Source organism: Pleurodeles waltl, chromosome 4_2, assembly GCF_031143425.1.
Source record: "Pleurodeles waltl isolate 20211129_DDA chromosome 4_2, aPleWal1.hap1.20221129, whole genome shotgun sequence".
In the NCBI taxonomy this organism is placed as follows: domain Eukaryota; kingdom Metazoa; phylum Chordata; class Amphibia; order Caudata; family Salamandridae; genus Pleurodeles; species Pleurodeles waltl.
Window position 1 is genome coordinate 471,445,522 of NC_090443.1, and position 20,191 is coordinate 471,465,712.

Genomic DNA, 20,191 nt, shown 5'->3' on the forward strand with positions numbered 1-20,191 from the left:
AGGAAGGCTTAGTTCAGAATATTACATTGAATATACTTAAAATGGCAGCTCCTGGATACTTTGTGGGGGGATAGTCCAATTTTCTTTATCCCAGTCCACATTGTGTCAGTCTCCCAGGTAGTACAGAAAAAAAGCCCTGGAGTGGTCTCCATGTTTCAGGAAAGCTGTGTACACCCATCTGGTCAGTGTGCCGCCAGTCCCTATAATGTAGAGTATTTGGTACATCTCATGTGGGGTTGTGGTATGTTGGTGGTAATAGGGCATTTAATGAATGTTTAAGGTATTCATAAGTAAGGAGTTGACAGGGGTGAAGATTGTAGTCTGTCAAAAGGGTTTGAAAATCTAGTAACTCGCCATCAAAAAACAAATCCTCCAATTTTGAGATGCCTCATTTAGCCAGTTCTTAGCAACAAATCGATTGATTTAGTTGTTGTGGATCTCCCATCTGATCTTGATTTCGACCACCTCTTTAATTCTTTTTGAATGGTAGGCTGGGCTTTCAGTTCTGAGGTAAATGTAGAGTCCCAGACGCACACTAGTGCTTTGAGACTACAGACAAGTTGTGGGTACTTCACATCCTGACATTAGGTGAGAGACTGTCGCCCCCACAGTCTGCTATGCCTCATTAATTTTTTATAGGTTGAACGTCCACTGGATGCTGAGGTGAGACAGATGTTTTTGTTCAACTTGTTTGAACTGGCAGAAGGTCACTTACTTTTATGTTTTCCCACTCGTTTGCGATGAGTTTTAAAATGTTTAGAATCATAATCAAAATGTTGTTGTTGCATTCTCTCCAAGAAAAAGTGGGTACATTTGGGGAGGGGTGATGGTCTTGACACTGTGCTCAAGGGCATTAATTTACTATTGAATAATGACGTAATGTGCCAACTGAATGCAGCATACCTAGAGGCAATCACAAAAAGACCATAGTGAATCAATAGTGGTATGTAGAAAATAGTAAATGAATGCACTGATAAAGTAGTGGGGTATGGCCTCTTCTTGAATGTGTATGTAAAACGGATGTTTTTTTCCTGGATTTTGGTCCTGAATTTTGACTCTTTGGCCAGAATTTTTGCCCTGAATTTTTTTACAGTCCTGTCCAAGTGGTCACCCTAAGCAGTGTCCCTGCAATCCAAAGCCTCAGCCCAGTACCTTGCACTTGTTGCACAGGTGGTTCTAGTGGGGCCGGAGAAAGGCACTCACACGGGAAAACAGCATCACCCGCCAAGGATAGCACAGGGCAGCTGGTGGCCTCCCAGGCCCGAAGCTGGGGGCTCAGAAAAACATGAAAGTGTGGCTGCCGCTCCAGTCCCTCTGTTCATGTGGGGGCAACTTCCACTAATAACGGTACCTCCTTCAGGGTGGCCAAAGGACCTGGAGGCATGGGGAAGGCTGGGGAGCCTCAGGCATGGATCCTAGGCTGCTGGCATCTCATCCACACTGGGTCCAGAGCAACAGTGTCTCCCTGTGCTCTGAAGGAAGGGCTATGCTTGGGCGGCACAGAGCTCTGCATGTTTGTCAGGCAACCTCTAAGGGGGCTCTCTATGTGTGAGTTTCTAACCCAGCCACCCTTTAGGGACATTCCCTGGCCCTCACTCTGTACCAGGCTTCTATCAAGAGGGTGGGGGCTGAGAATGGAGCTCTTCCCTACTCCCCAGGGAGGTGGTCAAAAGTTCCAAGCGCCCCTGGTAAACTTGGCTTACTCAGCCTGTGCAGCACACTATGAAGATATGTGGGGCTTAATATGCATTGGAATAACAGCAAAGAACTTCATGCCTGGCTCATGAAGAGAAATAAACCTGTAGCACTTCCCGTTTGCTGATCATGCAGGAGCACAGAACAAAGCACTTGCCACCACGTGCTAGATTTGGATCAACACACAGCAGGCACCCCCAGCCCCAAGAACATACAGGGAATGAGAGCAGAGGATAGGCAGCAGACCAGCTCATCAGGGTCCTTGGGGTGAAGTGGCAGCTCCTCTTGTGACCCAGCAGGCCACAAGTCAGCACAACAAGCAGGTCAGCACTTATGGTGGTTTCTGGCAGGACAGTAATCCTCTGGTGCAACATGCAAGATCAGCAGCACCAGGTTACAAGCCTTGTAGTGTCTTAAAATATGGGGCTACAGCCTCTATACTTATACTCAAAATGTCTTTGATCTAGTGGGCATTTCAAAGGAATTTTAGAAGTGCACAACACCCAGTCTAAACCCCAGCCCTGGCTCCAGACATCAGTAGGGGGGTAAATGAGCCCTTTGTGTGAGGACAGGACACAGCCTATACAAATGTAAGTGTGTCTCACCTCCCAATCTCCCAGTTCAAGAAGGCCTTTCAGTATGCAGATGTAATCATGTTACACCTCCACCCTCCCAATGTGATGGATGTCTGGAAAGTATGCACAAGCTCCAGCTGTCACTACCCCAGACGCGGATTGGAGTCTGACTGCAAAGCACAAGACTCATAAGCACAGTGAAATGCCCACTTTCTAAAAGTGCCATTTTCTCAAAAGTAATAAAAAAATCCACCTACACAAATAAGCAGGATTTCTCACTACCATTCCAAACATACTAAACATGCCCATGCTACTCCTCATAGATCAGACATTACCACTTAGAATATAAGGGAATTCCTAATGCAAACCTATGAGAGGGGCACCGTTCACAGCAGTGAGAAACCACATAAGCCGTTTGTCACTACCAAAACATTTCACACAATGAAGGCGCGTGTCCTACCTTTTACCTACACAGCACCCTGCCCATGGCGCTATATAGGGCCTACCTTAGGAGTGCCCTATATGTAGTAAAAGGGGAGTTCCAGGCTTGGCAAGTAATTTTAGATGCCAAGCCAATGTGGCAGTAAACTTCACACACAGGCCTCGCAGTGGCAGGCCTGACAGGTTTGAAAAGCTAATTCTGTGAGTGGCGCAAGCTGCGCTGCAGTCCCACTAGTACCATTTAATTTACAGGCCCCGGGTATACTGGATACCACTGTAAAAGGGACTTTTAGGTAAATTAATTGTGCCAAACAGGTGTAAGCCAATCGTACCAAGTTTAAAGAATAGATCAAATGCACTTTAGCACTGATCAGCAGTGGACCAGTGCCCAGAGCCTAAAGGCCAAATAAAAAGAAGACAAAAAAAAAAATGGGTAAGGAAAACAGGATGAGGAAGGCAAAACGTCTGGGGATGACTTTTCAAAAATGGGCCAGGTTCTTCAGCCATTTTGATGATGTTCAGTATATGCAATGTTGACTCCAACAACGCAACCACAAGCACAGTTGCACTGATGCTTCCAAATACAAAATTTCGCACAGATAGCCATTCTGAAATTTGCACAAAATGCTTGATATTATTACAATGAAGAAATCAAAGCAGAACAAAACAAACTTAAATTAATGGCGACTTCTCGCCGACACCTTTTACCAGCTCACATGAGTTTAGCAAGTCTTACCTGTACTCTTCAGAAGGGAAAAGAAATAGGTCATGTTTTATTAACTTTAACAGATGCTTATGTGTTTATAAATCCATTTGTGATGGATAAGGTCACTTTCCCACAGGGTAATTCTTTACTATTTAGATTGCATAGTAATACAATGATGTGTGCAAGAAAGTGTATTCACAATCGAGAAAATGGATTCAGACTTCAAAGACAATAGTCCAAAAGCAACCAGACTAATGAAACCTAGACCATGAGTCTATGCAATATAAAACATATCTGGAAACTCTAGAAATACCTTAGCTTTTAAAAATACATGTTCTGGATCGATTCGCTCGAAATGAACAACAAAATGAACTCCTGTTAATGGAACAGCAAAAGAAACTACCTGGTCCAATTGGTGACCCCCGCTCTCTGTAAAGGAGAGTGGTGTCACGATAATCCCGTCACTCAACACTCCCAAAAAGCAACGAAAACCAGGATCACAGCGACTGCTAACAAGCCGGGGAGAAACTGACAACAGACTGGACTTTGAATAAGCCCAGAGCACCGTAGCCGTGTCGTGGTCCCTGTGCCGACAGAAAAAACAATTCATAGAGGCCAGGTATGTGTGACGACATCGGTGACTTGCTATCCAGGATCGGTCATATGACTGCACAAATACGTCTGCAACATTATAACCAAAGGTTGAGAGACAGACCCAAAAGACCTTAGATTCCTTACTTTATTCTGAAAGTATATTGCCCTACTAGACCAAGTCATCTCCGAGCACGTATTGAAAAACACAAACATAATTTGCTTTTATGCAATTACGGCAACATTTTGTACAATTACTTCAAAAGCAGATCTATGTTTTCATGCCATATTTTAGAGAGCATGCATTTTTGGCATGACAACGCATTTAGTAAAGCAAACAGTCGCATTATGCGAATGTGCATAATTGAGTGAAGTGGTGTACTGGCGTAGTTCTGGAAATTTCGCATACCAAGCATAACGTGAAATCCCCAAACTTTCATGAGTTAAACCAGCATAATTTATATTTCACCCAGGCCTACAAAACACCAACTCGCTCCCTACATACAGACGTAGAATCCCACTCCATCTAATCTGGATTTAAGGCAGTTCCTTATTTCCCTTCATACCCATTATCAGCACAATTCCCCATGTCCATACTGCCACACGTCAGTCATCACCCCCTGGCTGAAGTCATACCCACTCAAATCTCCCACGAACAAACACTCCCTGAATGCCCTGGTATATTTCCAAAATCAAGTTCTCAGGACCTAAAGCACCTATTAAACTCTACCTCGTTTGACCTATTTAATAACTCATTGAGAACATGTGCTCTTTGTGACAAATTAGGCCTCGACTCAGAAGGTTCAAATACGTGCTTTATTCAAACTCAGGCACCAATTTCTCTTCCCACTGTATCCTCTCAAACCTCCCTACCAAGTAAACTAACTAGGTCCCAGAAAGAGCTCCTCAAGTAAGGAAACAGTGGGAAAAAAAAGACAACGCACATCTTATTTTTTTACAAGCATAAGAAACACAACAATTGCCATCTTAACAATGAACCCAAAAAACAAGCAATCCCCACAGCAAATCGATGCTCAACCCAACACCAAAACAAGACCAAGAAGAAAAATGTACATAGTCTTTTTAATACACAGATCTCTTCTGAATCCTCTTGTCCATTATCTGCTGTTCATCTTCTCATTTGCCTTTGGAAACTCATTCACAAGTGCTCCTTCTCAGGAAGATTGGACAGGTTCCTAATTTGACAGAGTCCTTCAGATTATCAACCAAGTACCACAAACCTGCTCAGATTCCAAATTCGGCCATCACTGGCTTTGATCACTTGGAGGCAATGTGTAAAGTATTTATGCAACACACAAACAGTATCTATCAATAAGTTATTGTATTTGTAAAGCGCAGCTTATTACCCTGGGGGAGGGGTAGGGGGGTATCCAGGCGTTCAGGGTTGTTGCTGTGTGTCCAAGCTACTCCTCAAAGAGCCATGTCTTGAGTTTTTTTCCTGAAATCCAGGAGCATGTGTGCGGTGCGAAGGCTAGGGTGGGGTTGACATTGCAATTCTTGGCAGCTAGGTAGGAGAAGGAGCACCCTATGCAGCGACTGCATCAGATTCTCAGGACATGGGCGAGGATGACAGTTATCAAGCGGAGCTCCCTGGAAGGAGCGTCTGTGGTTGATTAGCTTGGATCCAATGTTGTGGAGGGCTTTGTAGGCGATGGTGAGAACTTTGAATTTGCACCTCTTGTGCACCGGCAGTCAGTGTACACCTCTAAGGTGTGGAGTGATGTGGGTTTGTCTGGGAAGGTTTAGGAGGAGTCTCGCTGCTGCGTTCTAGATGCTCCAGAGGTGGTGGCGGAGCTGGGTGTGGAGTCCGCAGGGGGCATTTCCGTAGTCTAGTCTGCTGGTGATGATGGCTTCAGTGACTGTCTTTCTGGTTTCGATGGGGATCCATTTGAAGAGCTTCCGTAGCATGCAGAGGTTGTGAAAGCTAGAGGAGGCCACTGAGTATCTGTTGTTTGAAGGTAAGTTTGCTGTCGATGCCACTGAGGTTACGGGTGTGGTCAGTTGGGGAGGGCCTCCAGGAGTGGCCCCAAGGGGTGGGGTTGCTTCCGAAGAGGATCACTTCCATCTGGTGAGTGTTCAGTTTCAAGCAGTTAGATTTCATCCAATCAGCAACAGGTGTTATGGCGTTGGTGAAGTTGTCTCTGGGGGTGGCGTGGTCTTTGGCAAGGAAGAGTATTAGTTGGATGTCGTCAGCATAAGAAATTATTTTGAGTCCATGGGAACGAACAATCTCGCCCAGGGTGCATCATGTAAATGTTGAAGAGGGTGGGGCTGAGAGGATCCGTGGGGGACGCTGTATATGTTATTAGGTTCTGAGGTGAAGGATCGGAGGCGGACCCTCTGAGTGCGGCCTGTGAAGAAGGCGTGGATCCATTTGAGGGCATTGCATCAGATCCTGACGTGGTGGAGTCTGGCGGTGAGGGTGACGTGGGAGACTGTGTTGAACATGGCGGAGAAGTCTAGGAGGATCAGGGCCACTTTGTCTTCATGGTCAAGGAGGGAACCTGATGTCGCCCACTGCAGTGATAAGGGCAGTCTTGGAGCTGTGGTTAGAGCGGAAACCACACTGGGCTTTTTCCAGGGCCTTGGCTGGGAAATGGAGCAGAGAGCTGGGGTCAGCAGAAGGTTTCTTTAGGAGTGGCTTAACCTCTGACTTGTTTCCATACTTCGGGATTGTGGCAGTCCTGATGGAGGTGTTGGACATGAGAGAAGATGCTCATTTCCTTAAAGCCCATGTTGAAGATGTAATGTGGGCATAGGTTATTGGGTCAGCCAGAGTGGGTTGAGATCGTGAGGGTGGTTGTTTCCTAGAAGGACAGTGGCTTCCAGTCTGATGGGGTGGTGGGCGGAGGGTGAGTCCTCAGATGGGGTCAGTAGGTGTTCGATGCTGATTGGTTGGGGGTGAAAGTTTCTGTAGATGGCTGAATTTGTTCTGGAAATAGTTGGCTAGTGAATCACAGAGGGCCTGGGTGCGTTGGATTGGGTCTCGATGGCTGAGCTTCTTGCTCACCGCTTTCTGTTTATGGTGAACCACACACATTTTACACAGGCAGCTGTACTGGCACTCTTTCCACCTTACTTTACCACTGCTCCGACCTGTGTTTAGTACAAAATCTGCTCTCTCAGCTTATCCATGTCATGTTGATGTTGCGAGTACAAGGTTCCCAGCTCTTCCACACCAATGTGAAAAAGTAGGCCTCCACAGAGAGGGAGGGGGTTCAAACAAGCTCTTTAACCATCCTCAGCCACCAACTGCTTTTCAAGCTGCACACTCTACGTCACCATGTTCTAGAAAGGGAACAGTGAGAACAAGACATCACACATATTATACCATCCCAAGCTTTACTTCTGCAGCACCTCTTCCACAGCTATCAAAGTATTGTGATCTGGAATAGTTTCAATCCTTTATAATTGGAAGAAAGCCCTAAATACAGAAAATGTGACAGCCACAAACATATCCTGACTAGGGCTATGTGAAATTGCTTTCATGTAATTCTGAAGACTTTTAGAAAATTTACACATAATAATGAGAAATGCTAATCTGTCAATGCTATACTGTAGCCTGAAATGTGCCCTCATGTCAATTTGTGACACTAGGACATATTTTGCACAAAAAAAAATGATGAGGGTTGCAAACAGCTGCCCACGTTCTTATTTGTATTGTTCCTGGGATCTAATTTTGCTGCAAACAAAGTAATTATGCAACACAGAGTAGTTTCCAGATTTCCGCATAAGAGGAACGCGAAATTCAGAAAATTACATAAATTAGACAGCAGAAAATTAATTTTCACCCAAACCTAACCTTTACTACCTTAATATTTAACTCTGTTTCTTCAAAAACCATGCTGTTGAAATTAAGAATAACTTCTTTCTCCAAACGCTCAAATACTTGCCGACACAATTAACACTCTACCCTCCCTCACACACCTATTATTAATTCTTTCCCCTTAACCGATAACGTTGCCTCATACGTCACCTCCAGAATCTAAGACATCCCAACTAGCCAAGCCAAGTTTCCCCTGGAGTATGCCTACTTCAGCCTATACAGGTCACGTTTCCAGTCCTTTCTCTCATGCACTCTACTTTCTGCCACATATCTCTAGCTGGGTTAATTCCCATTAGTTAAACTTCCAACCCTGATGCATGCCAACCAACCCCCTTATGGTCCCCAAAGCTTCACACCAAACCCCATTTTATTCTGGTGTTATGATGTTGGAAATCACCAAAAGTATCCTCGCTCGTGTATCCTACTTAATACTCTCCATCCACCACTATCGTCGCTCATGTTTGGTCATATCCCTTGACCTCTCTGTAGCATCTGACACTGTAGGTTAGATCATACTTTTGTCACAGACCCGCTCTCAACTGGTTCTCATCCAATCTCCCACCTCATTCATTCACATTCTCTTAGTGCTCTTCATTCAATTGCAACCCTGTTTGATCTTTGCCCCACAAGGTCCACTTCTGGGTCCCCTTTCCCACTCTCATCCTCTTGTAATATCATTTTCCTTGGCTTTTCCCCAAGTGGTATATGTAGACTATATTCACATCTTTCTCTCGTTCCTTACATTCACTATTCATAGTCAGACGGATCTCATGCTGCTTTATGGACAGTCATCACTGAATGGCAGTTCACTCACTGATAATCATCAAAAGGGAAATAATTAATTTTGTTCATGAACTAACCATCTCCCTCCTTCACCCAGCCACAGGCACCATGACCACAGCATCATCAGCCAGTAACCCTTAACACACTTCAATTTACATGGATACGCTTATCTACAACATAGATGAGTACTGAATGTATGTAGACCATTTGCAAATATTTCATTCCAGTTAGGCTAGAGGATGATCTTAGCAAACTGGACATCTGTAACCATATACTAACACATGTCATCCTTTGCTACAAGTACTCCCCAGCACCCCACTACCTCACAGAAAAGCCTGGTTGCGACTTAAAAACAACTATATATAGGCTACTGATTTTGGTCTTTCAGGTCTTAAATTGCTCATCCTCAAACTACCTCTTTGTGATCCAGGGCAGATCAAGGTTTACATGCAACCTTTGCTCAGCCAACAAAAGCCACTCCACTATAACCATACCTCATGGTGCAGCATCTATGTCACTTTCCTTCTAGTTCTTTGGATCACTTCATTTAACATCTCATATCACAAGAATCACTCTAACCTCCCCATCTACACACTAATTTGTCATAGACATTTTGCAATTAAATGGATATGGTAAAAGCACAAACTGTCCTGTTATTATCTGTAAGGAAATGCCTCTTTGGCATGGCTACCCCCTAAAGTTTTGCCTTTGCTGATACTAAGTTATGATTTGAAAGTGTGCTGGGACCCTGCTAACCAGGCCCCAGCACCAGTGTTCTTTCCCTAAACTGTACCTTTGTCTTCACAATGGCACAACCCTGGCACTCAGTTAAGTCCCTTGTAACTGGTACCCCTGGTGCCAAGGGCCCTGATGTCAGGGGAGGTCTCTAAGGGCTGCAGCATGTGTTATGCCACCCTAGGGACCCCTCACTCAACACATGCACACTGCCTCACAGCTTGTGTGTGCTGGTGGGGAGAAAATGACTAAGTCGACATGGCACTCCCCTCAGAGTGCCATGCCAACCTCACACTGCCTGTGGCATAGGTAAGTCACCCCTCTAGCAAGCCTTACAGCCTTAAGGCAGGGTGCACTATACCACAGGTGAGGGCATATGTGCATGAGTACTATGCCCCTACAGTGTCTAAGCAAAACCTTAGACATTGCAAGTGCAGGATAGCCATAAGAGTATATGGTTTGGGAGTTTGTCAGACACGAACTCCACAGTTCCATAATGGCTACACTGAAAACTGGGAAGTTTGGTATCAAACTTCTCAGCACAATAAATGCACATTGATGCCAGTGTGCAATTTATTGTAAAATACACCCAGATGGCATCTTAGAGATGCCCCCTGAAAACGTACCCGACTACTAGTGTAGGCTGACCAGTTCCTGCCAACCTGCCACACACCAGACATGTTGCTGGTCAGGAACAAAGCCTGTACTGGGTTGAGGTGCCTCTCACCTCCCCCTGCAGGAACTTTAACACCTGGCAGTGAGCCTCAAAGGCTCACCCCTTTTGTTACAGCGCCCCAGGACATCCCAGCTAGTGAAAATGCCCGTCCGTCCGGCCACTGCCCCCACTTTTGGCGGCAAGGCTGGAGGAGATAATGAGAACAAGGAGGAGTCACCCACCAGTCAGGACAGCCCCTAGGTGTCCTGAGCTGAGGTAACCCCTGCCTTGAGAAATCCTCCATCTTGAGTTTGGAGGATTCCCCCACTAGGATTAGGGATGTGCCCCCCTCCCCACAGGGAGGAGGCACAAAGAGGGTGTAGCCACCCTCAAGGACAGTAGCCATTGGCTACTGCCCTCCCAGACCTAAACACTCCCCTAAATTCAGTATTTAGGGGCTCCCCAGAACCTAGGAAACTAGATTCCTGCAACCTTAACAAGAAGAAGGACTGCTGACCTGAAGCCCTGCAGAGAATACGGAGATGACAACTGCTTTGGCCCCAGCCCTACCGGCCTGTCTCCCTACTTAGAAGAAAACTGCAACAGCGACGCATCCAACAGGGACCAGTGACCTCTGAAGCCTCAGAGAACTGCCCTGCAACCAAGGACCAAGAAACTCCAGTGAACAGCGGCCCTGTTCAAAATCATGCAACTTTCTTGCAACAAAGAAACAACTTTAAAGACTTCACGTTTCCCGGCGGAAGCGTGAGACTTTCCACTCTGCACCCGATGCCCCCGGCTCATTCTGCAGAAAGCCAACACTTCAGGGAGGACTCCGCAGTGACTGCGAGCTCGTGAGTAACCAGAGACGACCCCCCATGAGCCCCCACAGCGACGCCTGCAGAGGAAATCCAGAGGCTCCCCTGACCGCGACTGCCTGTAACAAGGGACCCAACGCCTGGAACCAACACTGCACCCGCAGCCCCCAGGACCTTAAGGAACCGAACTCCAGTGCAGGAGCGACCCCCAGGCGACCCTCTGCCCAGCCCAGGTGGTGGCTGCCCCAAGGAGCGCCCCCTGTGCCTGCCTGCACCGCTGAAGTGACCCTTGGGTCTCTCCATTACTTCCTATGTAAAACCCGACGCCTGTTTGTACACTGCACCCGGCCGCCCCTGTGCCGCTGAGGGTGTACCTTCTGTGCCTTCTTGTGTCCCCCCTAGTGCCCTACAAAACCTCCCTGGTCTGCCCCCCCCGAGGACGCAAGTACTTACCTGCTGGCAGATTGGAACCAGGGCACCCCTGTTCTCCATAGCAGCCTACGTGTCTTGGGCACCTCTTTGACCTCTGCACCTGACCGGCCCTGAGCTGCTGGTGTGGTAACTTTGGAGTTGCTTTGAACCCCCAACGGTGGGCTACCTATGCCCCAACTTTGAGACTTGTAAGTGTTCTACTTACCTTCAAAACTAATCTTTACTTACCTCCCCCAGGAACTGTTGATTTTTGCACTGTGTCCACTTTGAAAATAGCTTATTGCCATTTTTACAAAGACTGTACATGATATTGTGTTTATTCAAAGTTCCTAGAGTATCTAAGTGAAATACCGTGCATTTAAAGTATTAAGTATAAATCTTAAACCTGTGATGCCTAAAATAAACTAAGAAAATATATTTTTCAATATAAAAACCTATTGGCCTGGAGTAAGTCTTTGAGTGTGTGTTCCTCATTTATTGCCTGTGTGTACAACAAATGCTTAACACTACCCTCTGATAAGGCTACTGCTCGACCACACTACCACAAAATAGAGCATTAGAATTATGTCCTTTTGCCACTATCTTACCTCTAAGGGGAACCCATGGACTCTGAAAACTATCTCTTACTTTGAGATACTATATACAGAGCCAACTTCCTACATTATCATTCATCAAAACTCACCTCAACCTCTTGGCATTCACCCACGATAAGATGTCCTTTACTAACTTCCTATGTACGGCTTTTGACAAAATGCTTTGTTGTGTGCACATAAAGATGTAAATTTGGCACAGGAAATTAGATTTGCCTTAATAAATCTCAAGGTGTGGTCGGGTGTAAAGCTACGCAATAAGGTCTTAAGATATTTGAGGGTGTAGCTTTCCAAGTTTTAAAGAAAGTACAGAGTAATTTCTGTTGTATTCCATGCACCACCATTATTAACCAATGAAGGTTTTCACTCGCATAAAGTGACCCATTTGTGTTTAGTGTGTCATGAACATCCAGATTGGTTTTAAAGTCTCTGTAGCTTGAGGATGCTCAGTGCTCAATTTAAGCCAGTGGTTGCCTGTGGGGACACCAGCATTATTTTTTTGGGGACCAGCACTTTTTTCCCCCCGCATCAGACATTAACCTAGAGCGAAAAAGGGAAAAACACACAAGGCAGAAAGTCGGAGGGAGAAAGCAGAAAACAGTCACAAAATTAGAAAACAAAAACTTGTAAGAGTGTGATAATGGGCAGAAGATGTCTGGTTGAGGATTAAAGAAGCACAAGGTGGATTACGAAACCTTGGTGTCTGAGTGCTGACATTTATAATTGGACTGGCCGTAGACTTCTGAGCAGAGCTACGGGCACCGCCACTCATTCTTCTACAAATTAAGCACTGATCTTTCTGAAAAACTCCCACAAACAATAGTACGATAATTGAATCTCAACAAGATCACCCTGGACAAATTGATGTGGGGAGGTACCTGGAGATGGATGTTTCATTGCAACTTTGGCCAAATACCAACCTATACAGCACGATTCTTTGACCTCTGGACAGAGATCTTACACTATTCCACCTCTGTTACCCACATTAATGGAAGACGTTTTGGACCTCAAGTCTAAGTTCCATTCAGAGAGTTGCAGGTCACCTTCAGCCAGAGAAGCAGTGATGTTTTTATTCTGGTACTTGTGGCTCTTCCGTCATCTGCAACTTTTAACTACCTTATCATACATTTGAAACTGTATGGGGTATTGAGCTACCACTTGTGCCATTGGCTTCATGTAAATTTTGCAACGTAAAAGGAAAGTGTGGGTCCCTGTGGGATTCCACATGGGATAGGAGTGACTTAAAAGAAGGAGCAGATTTCGATTTGCTGGGTCTGTTGGATAAATAAATGATAGAAGTTGTTGGGGACCTGCCTGCATTAAGCTGGTCCGTTTCCTCAGTCTTTTCAGTCATGCTTTGCGATCCACCGTGTCATACACTGCTGGTATGTCAGGAAGAGAATAACACACAGAGTAACCTCACCGACAGAAGAGGTGGTGTTTTAACTAATGGCGGCAGTGTCCCTGTTAGTCCCTCCCTCCGGTGTGAAACTTGAATGTCTGGTATGCTATAGAGATTCATGAAATCCAGAAGCTGGCATAGTGTCTTCGCACTATAATTTGGAAGTTTATAAGAGGTGTGAGATGGACCTGTAATTTGCTGGATCCAATGCCTTGACAGTAGGGTTATTTAAGGCGAATATTTAATGTGTTTTAAAACACTAAGTACTGAGACATAAAAAATAAAAATATATATATTTTTTTTAATTAAACTCCAAGTTCAGAATAGGAATACAATTCTATGTGGTAACCGGACAGAGTTTGATGTAGATTCTTGATGTAGCTGTTCAAGGATCAATTGTCAAGATTGAAGAGGATGAGGATTGTAAATTAGGTTTGACTGGTGAACTAGGTGGAGTCGGACTTCTACAGTCCATCAGCTTGCCTTGTGAAGACCTTGTTTTTAAAAGGTCATTAGAAAATTACATTGGTCAGGAGACTTTCAAAAACCATAATTTAGCCTCTTTGATCATTTTGCTGATTTACCTGGGATAATTATTTTTTGATTGACTCAGCTGCAATGTGAATTCTTAATATTCTGGACAGCTATTTGATATGCTCAGATATTGGTTTGTGACACCCATTAACTTGCATACTCCACCTATGGTCCAATTTCTGCCCTAGGCTTTCCATGTTGGTCAACTGAGTTAAACCACTTACTGATAAACTTCACCGCTGATTTCGAGTTCTAATCTGTAGAGAACAATTATGTCCAGAGTTATGGAGACTGTACAATGGAAAGCATGAAGGAGAGCATTAGCAATTGAACCAGGCACATGGATTGATTCTATATCCGTCGTAAACAATTTAAGAAACCTGAACAATGAGACAATCCTTCAATACGGGAGGTGGTTTAGTTTCCTTGCTTGAGTAGGTATTAATCCTAAATGTTTTATATTGCACAGACCATTCACTGATCATTCTTGAAAAAATCCAAGATTTAGGTTTAGACATTAAATCAGGGGTAGTGACTATGTGGTCAATTGGATGTAGCCTAGGGGAAGAAGGTTTTCAACCATTTGTGCAGCTATGGCTTAGGTTGGCAACCAAGAAAGTGAAATCACCCAAAAATACTGTGCTTCCATTCTGGCAAAGAAAAAGTCTGAATTTAAAGAAAACGGGCTAACTTGTTGTAATTCAAGTGGATATAGTGAGGGGAATTGGGGCAGGGTGAGATCTGTACGGTCATGTGCTTGAAATATGTGTATGAAGGGCTGATATCTGAGCACTTTCACATGCCTTTCATGTGGGGCTGTGCCAAGCTCCACCCCCCCATCTGTCAGTGATGGCCCATCCAGGTAGTCCTAATCCCTCTATTGTGTGTCTGTTACAGAGGAATAATTAAAGTCCAACTTCACCCTTGTCAAGGTCACTGTAATATATATAAGGATTGCCACTTAAGTTACACAATGTGCTTTGCAGCAGGCACAATGACCCTCATGCTACTTTATACGTAAAAACTGAGATTGGGCAAAACAAAGGACTCTCCTGGAATGGTATTATTCAGAGTTATCTTACCATTATTATAATCCCCTGAAAACTGCTGGGCACACAAAGATCTCTGCAATAGCAGTGCTTTAAATGGATAGGTACTACCAGGCACTTAGTACCAGCACTTCTTTATATTCGAAGAGATAGTACTGGCAATTCTCAGTACTGCTCCAATGCTGTCAATGGGAGAATATTGGCACATCTCAGCCGCAAACAGGTACACTAGAACAAGGAGTAATTGCACTTTTATATTTTGATTTAAAGGATCGTCTAGTAGTGACTTAACCTGGCAGGATACTTTAAATGCAGCCTCCTTGTGACCGATTAAGGTAGATGAAATTTACTGTCACATTTGACCATAGGGCCTATTTCTTTGCTGCAGAGTTTAAAAAAAAAAAAATGTATAAGCTTTGTCAGTCTCCACCCCGCCTGACTCCACTCCCCTTCCTGTACCACATTTTAACCCCAATTGATGGGTTCCCACAGTACAATTTTTTCCAGTTCCAGCACTAGTGCTATGACCACTTGCAGCAATTGCGCAATATCGCTGATGGATTTTGTCATTGTGGCTGGTAGGCTGAATGGGTGATGGTGATGGGGATGGATAGTTGAGGCTGCAAGGGATGTATGACAAGCATATGCTGTCCTTATAATCCTGGTCCGCTCACTTCCCAGCACTCACAATGACTGTGAAGGTACTTACTGCCCAGTTACACAGAACAAGTCATTTACTTGTCAGTACTATAGAAAAAGGAAACAGCATACGTACCTTCACACAAGGAACTTTGGAGGATCGAACCGATGAGAAAACAGAGGAACAGAGAATTCGTCATCATCCTGAGGAAAACAGGAGAGAAAAAGTGAAATGAGATTAACTTAAACACGCTACAATTCCCTCTAAATTAGAAATGGTGTGGATGAACTAAGAAAGCTGGACATTTTACAGGTGACTTTCAGTAACTCGCAGAAAGCCACTTCAAACATTGTCCTTGCTTGTAAACAAAGAAACCCCGTAACCCCTTCGCTGCCAGGCCTTTTCCCCCTCAGTTGCCAGGCCTTTTTTTGGCTATTTGGGGCAATTCGTGCTTAGGCCCTCATAACATTTAGTCAACATAATCTACACATTCCAAATTAGCGTCCTTTTTTTTCCAACATCCTAGGGATTCTAGAGGTACCAAGAGTTTGTGGGTTCACCTGGAGACCAAGAAATTAGCCAAAATACAGTGAATTGTTTTTAAACTAAAAGGGAAAAAAGGGCTGCAGAATAAGGCTTGTGGTTTTTCCCTGAAAATTGCATCAAACCGTTTGCAGTGCTAAAATACCCATCTTACCAGCGTTCAGAAACAGGCAAACCTGAATCAGAAAACCATATTTCAACACAATTTTGGCATTTTACTGGGACATACCCCATTTTTACTCATTTTTGTGCTTTAGCCTACTTCCAGTTAGTGCCAAAAATGGGTGTGAAACCACTGCTGGATCCCGGAAAACTATTCTGAATTCACCAAGGGGTCATTTGTGTAGAGTCTACAAGATTTCCCTACAGAAATAGCAGCTGAAATAAAAAAATATTGAAATGAAGGTGAAAAAAAAAAAGCCATTTTCTCCACGTTTTACTCGAACATTTTCCTGCGATGTCAGATTTTCAAAAGTAATATACCGTTAAGTCTGCTGGACTCTTCTGGTTGCGGAATATATTGGGCTTGTAGGTTCATCGAGAACCCTAGGTACCCAGAGCCAATAAAGGAGCTGCACCTTGCAATGGGTTCTCATTGTATACCTGGTATACAGCAATTCATTTGGTGAAATATAAAGAGAGAAAAATAGGTATAGGTATAACGAAAACCTTTGTATTTCCAAAATGGGCACAAGATAAGGTGCTGAAAAGCAGTGGTTATTTGCACATCTCTGAATTCCAGGGTGCCCATATTAGCATGTGAATTACAGGGCATTTCTCAAATAGGCGTCTTTTTTACACACTGTCTTACATTTGGAAGGGGAAAATGTAGAGAAAGACAAAGGCAATAACACTTATTCTGCTATTCTGTGTTCCTCCAAGTCTTCCAATGAAAATGGCACATCACTTGCGTGGGTAGGCCTAATGCCCGTGAAAGGAAACACAAACATGGACACATCACATTTTTACATTGAAAAATGACATGTTTTTTGGAAAGTGCCTAGCTGTGGATTTTGATCTCTAGCTCAGCCGGCACGTAAGGAAACCTACCAAACCTGTGCATTTTTTTTAAACTAGACACCTACAGGAATCCAAGATGGGATTACTTGTGGAGCTCTCACCAGGTTTTGTTACTCAGAATCCTTTGCAAACCTCAATTTGGCAAAATAAATTCCTCACATTTCATTGACAAAAAGAGCCACAGATTTCCTTACACCCAGCGTTCCCAAGTATCTCAATAAAAATGGTACATAAATTGGGTGTTTAGGCCTGGTTCCCGTGACAGGAAATGCCCCAAAACACTATGTAGGCACATCAAAGCTAACAAATACAAAACTACCTGTTTTGATGGGGAGAGCTGTGCTTTTGGTCTTGGGCTCAGCAGCCATACAGGAAAACCTACCAAACCCAAACATTTCTGAAAACTAGACACCAGAGGGAGTCCAGGGAGGTATGACTTGCATGGATCCCCCGGTGTTTTCTTACCCAGAATCCTCGGCAAACCTCAAATTTAGCTTAAAAAAATAAATAAAAATCATTTTGCCCACATTTCTGTTTGGGATCACTGCACCGGGACAAATTTCCTACCACCCAATGTTCCCCTCAGTCTCCCGGTAAAAATGATACCTGACTTGTGTAGGAGAGTCAAGTGCCTGTGACTGGGAAGAGCCAAAACCATGTCAAAATAGAGGGGGAACCATAGCGGGTCCAAAAGGGCAGTTTGAAAAAGAAAAAAAAAAACATTTTTAGGCTGACAAATGGGGCTGAATTTTTAATCGGTGTGACAATGCTGGATGGTAGGAATTTTGTGGATTCCTGCAGATTCCGGAAGGTTCCATCACAAAAATGTGGGGAAAAAAATGTGCGATTTCCAGCAAAGTTAGAGGTTTGCAGGCAATTGTGGGTAAGAAAATGGTGTGAGTGCACGTGAAGCACACTAACCTGGACTAACCCAGATGGTTAGTTTTCAGATGAGTCTCGATCTTGTGGATTTTTCTACATGGCAGCGTCCCAAAATCCAAAAAGTGCAGCCCTCACCATTCCAAGTGGGACTATTTTGAGAGCTAGACAAGCTCTCATGGCCCATATGTAAAACTGAAACCCCAAATAATCAAATGTCCTCTTGCACGCCATGAGATAAGATGTTTTAGTGTGCATGGGGGAGTGCTGAAAGACTGTTTCCCCCGCACCCCCCTCCAGTTGTGGTGGGGGCATAACCATACTGGTTGGTAGCCAGCACCCCACTTTTCTTTTTTTTTTTAAATTGCCTGGCATCTAGTAGGCTTTCTGCCTCCCCTCCCAACCCCCAAGGGAGTGGATCGGGGGTAATTGCCCCATCTACCTACCAGTGGGCAGATCAACTTTGGCCCCATTTTTTTGGGGTGGGGGTATGGCCACCCTCCTTTTGAAAAACAGGAAAGAAAAAAAAAAATCTTCCCTGGTCTCTGGTGAGGCTGGTCTCTGGTGAGGCTGATGGGCCTTCCAAAAATAGGCCAATCATCCCCCAGGGGGCAGATATGGCCAACATTATGTGCCCCATGGGGAGCGACCCCCAAACACACACACACACACACCAATCCCTGGTGCCTAAGTGGTTTGGGGGCATAACAGAAATGGCCTATAATAAGTTTTCCCCCAGAGACAAACCCTTGCCTTGTCCAATGGGTTGCTCCCCTTGTGTGAAATTGGCACAACAAATTAATCTCTAGTGCCTAGTGTTTTCTGCCCCCAATAAAAATAGGCTGCTCTGCCCCCAAGGGGGCCAGAAATGGCCTAAAATAAACTTGCTCCCAATGTCTTTAAAAAAAAAAAAAAGATCTCTGGTGTCCAGGGGGAGAAATGGCCTAAAACAAATTTGCCCCCTGGCCCCCCAGGGGAGCGACCCTTGCCTAAGGGGTCACTCCCCTTGCGTGAAATTGACAAAAAAAATCCCTGATGTCTAGAGGTTTCTGCCACCCTTGGGGGCAGATTGGCTTAATAAAAATACGCTGATCTGTCCCCAAGGGAGGCAGAGATGGCCTAAAAAGACTCCCCCCCCCCCCCCCCCCCCACCACCACCCCGGGAGCGAGCCTAGTCTAAGGGGCCGCTCCCCTCCTGTATATATTCACAATACCTGGCGTCTAATGGTTACTGCCTAATTATAGTAGGCCGATCTGCCACCACCACCCCAGGGAGGGGTAAACAGAAAAGGCCTTAAAAAAATTGCCCCATAGGGAGCGACCCTTGCCCAAGGGGCCACTCCGCTTATTCATGAATAAATTAAAAAAAAAAAAAAAAACTCCCTGGTGTATAGTGGGCATTTCTGCAGCCACATCGCATCAAGATCGGGCTGCAGAAATGCTTGCAGAGACATGAAAGGAAAGGAAAGGCCTTTCCTTTCATGCCTCTGCCTGCCCCCAATCCCAGTCAGAATAGCAATGCTTAGCATTTCTCTTCCGCATTGCGCTGGAAGCCTCTGATGAAGTCAAAGCACGATTTGCACACTGACATCAGATATCGCGGGGTGCAGGGGGAGAAAAAATGAAAATAAAAATAAAATAGGGGGTGGAAGGGGAAGAGATTCCCCTTCCATTCCTACCCTGGGGCGGTGGGTGGGAGGCTCATGGTGGACGCTAGCGCTCCCCCCATGGGCCGGGTGCAGGACGAGCTTGTCTCGTCCTCAGCATACGGTGACCGTGGCAGAGGAAAAGACCAGGTCATACCAGCACCTGAGGGGTTAAACATAAAAATAATGAAAACTGCATAAGTAAGTTGCTTGCAAATTCTTACGTTTTGATTCATGTACACCACAGATACATTTCTTGTTTTTTTTTGTTATACAATGTACCACTATTAGTTGCAGGGGAAATTCCAGGTGACTTTCCTTGACCAGGATGTGTCCACATACTTGAGCCCGAGAAAATGTTTTCCTCCATCTTATCCACTTCAACGTGCAAAAAAATGGTGGCAGTTGCATACTTAACTGACAACATACCTCTAAGGAACTAACCTACCCTGGTCAGAGTCCCCCTTAAGATGTGACCTCTTGGGATCGGAGTACTGTGAAACCGGCTGCAGTTACTGAGGTCTCTGTGTCCAATGAGCATTCGCCTCCATCATCAGTTTCTTTGTCAATACCAAATTAATTGCAATTGCGCAGAAGCCTGCATAATTAC

The 20,191-nt window shown here is 44.8% G+C and overlaps 1 protein-coding gene across 1 annotated transcript in view; it reads right to left on the bottom strand.

Annotated features, from left to right (window-relative positions):
- Positions 1 to 20,191, bottom strand: part of LOC138292925 (vespryn-21-like) — a 270,086-nt gene that overhangs the window by 212,904 nt on the left and 36,991 nt on the right. The window contains exon 2 of the mRNA XM_069231804.1: positions 15,629 to 15,696. Coding sequence (XP_069087905.1) covers positions 15,629 to 15,695 — 67 coding nt within the window. The 5' untranslated portion in view covers position 15,696. The remainder of the gene's footprint in view (positions 1 to 15,628; positions 15,697 to 20,191) is intronic.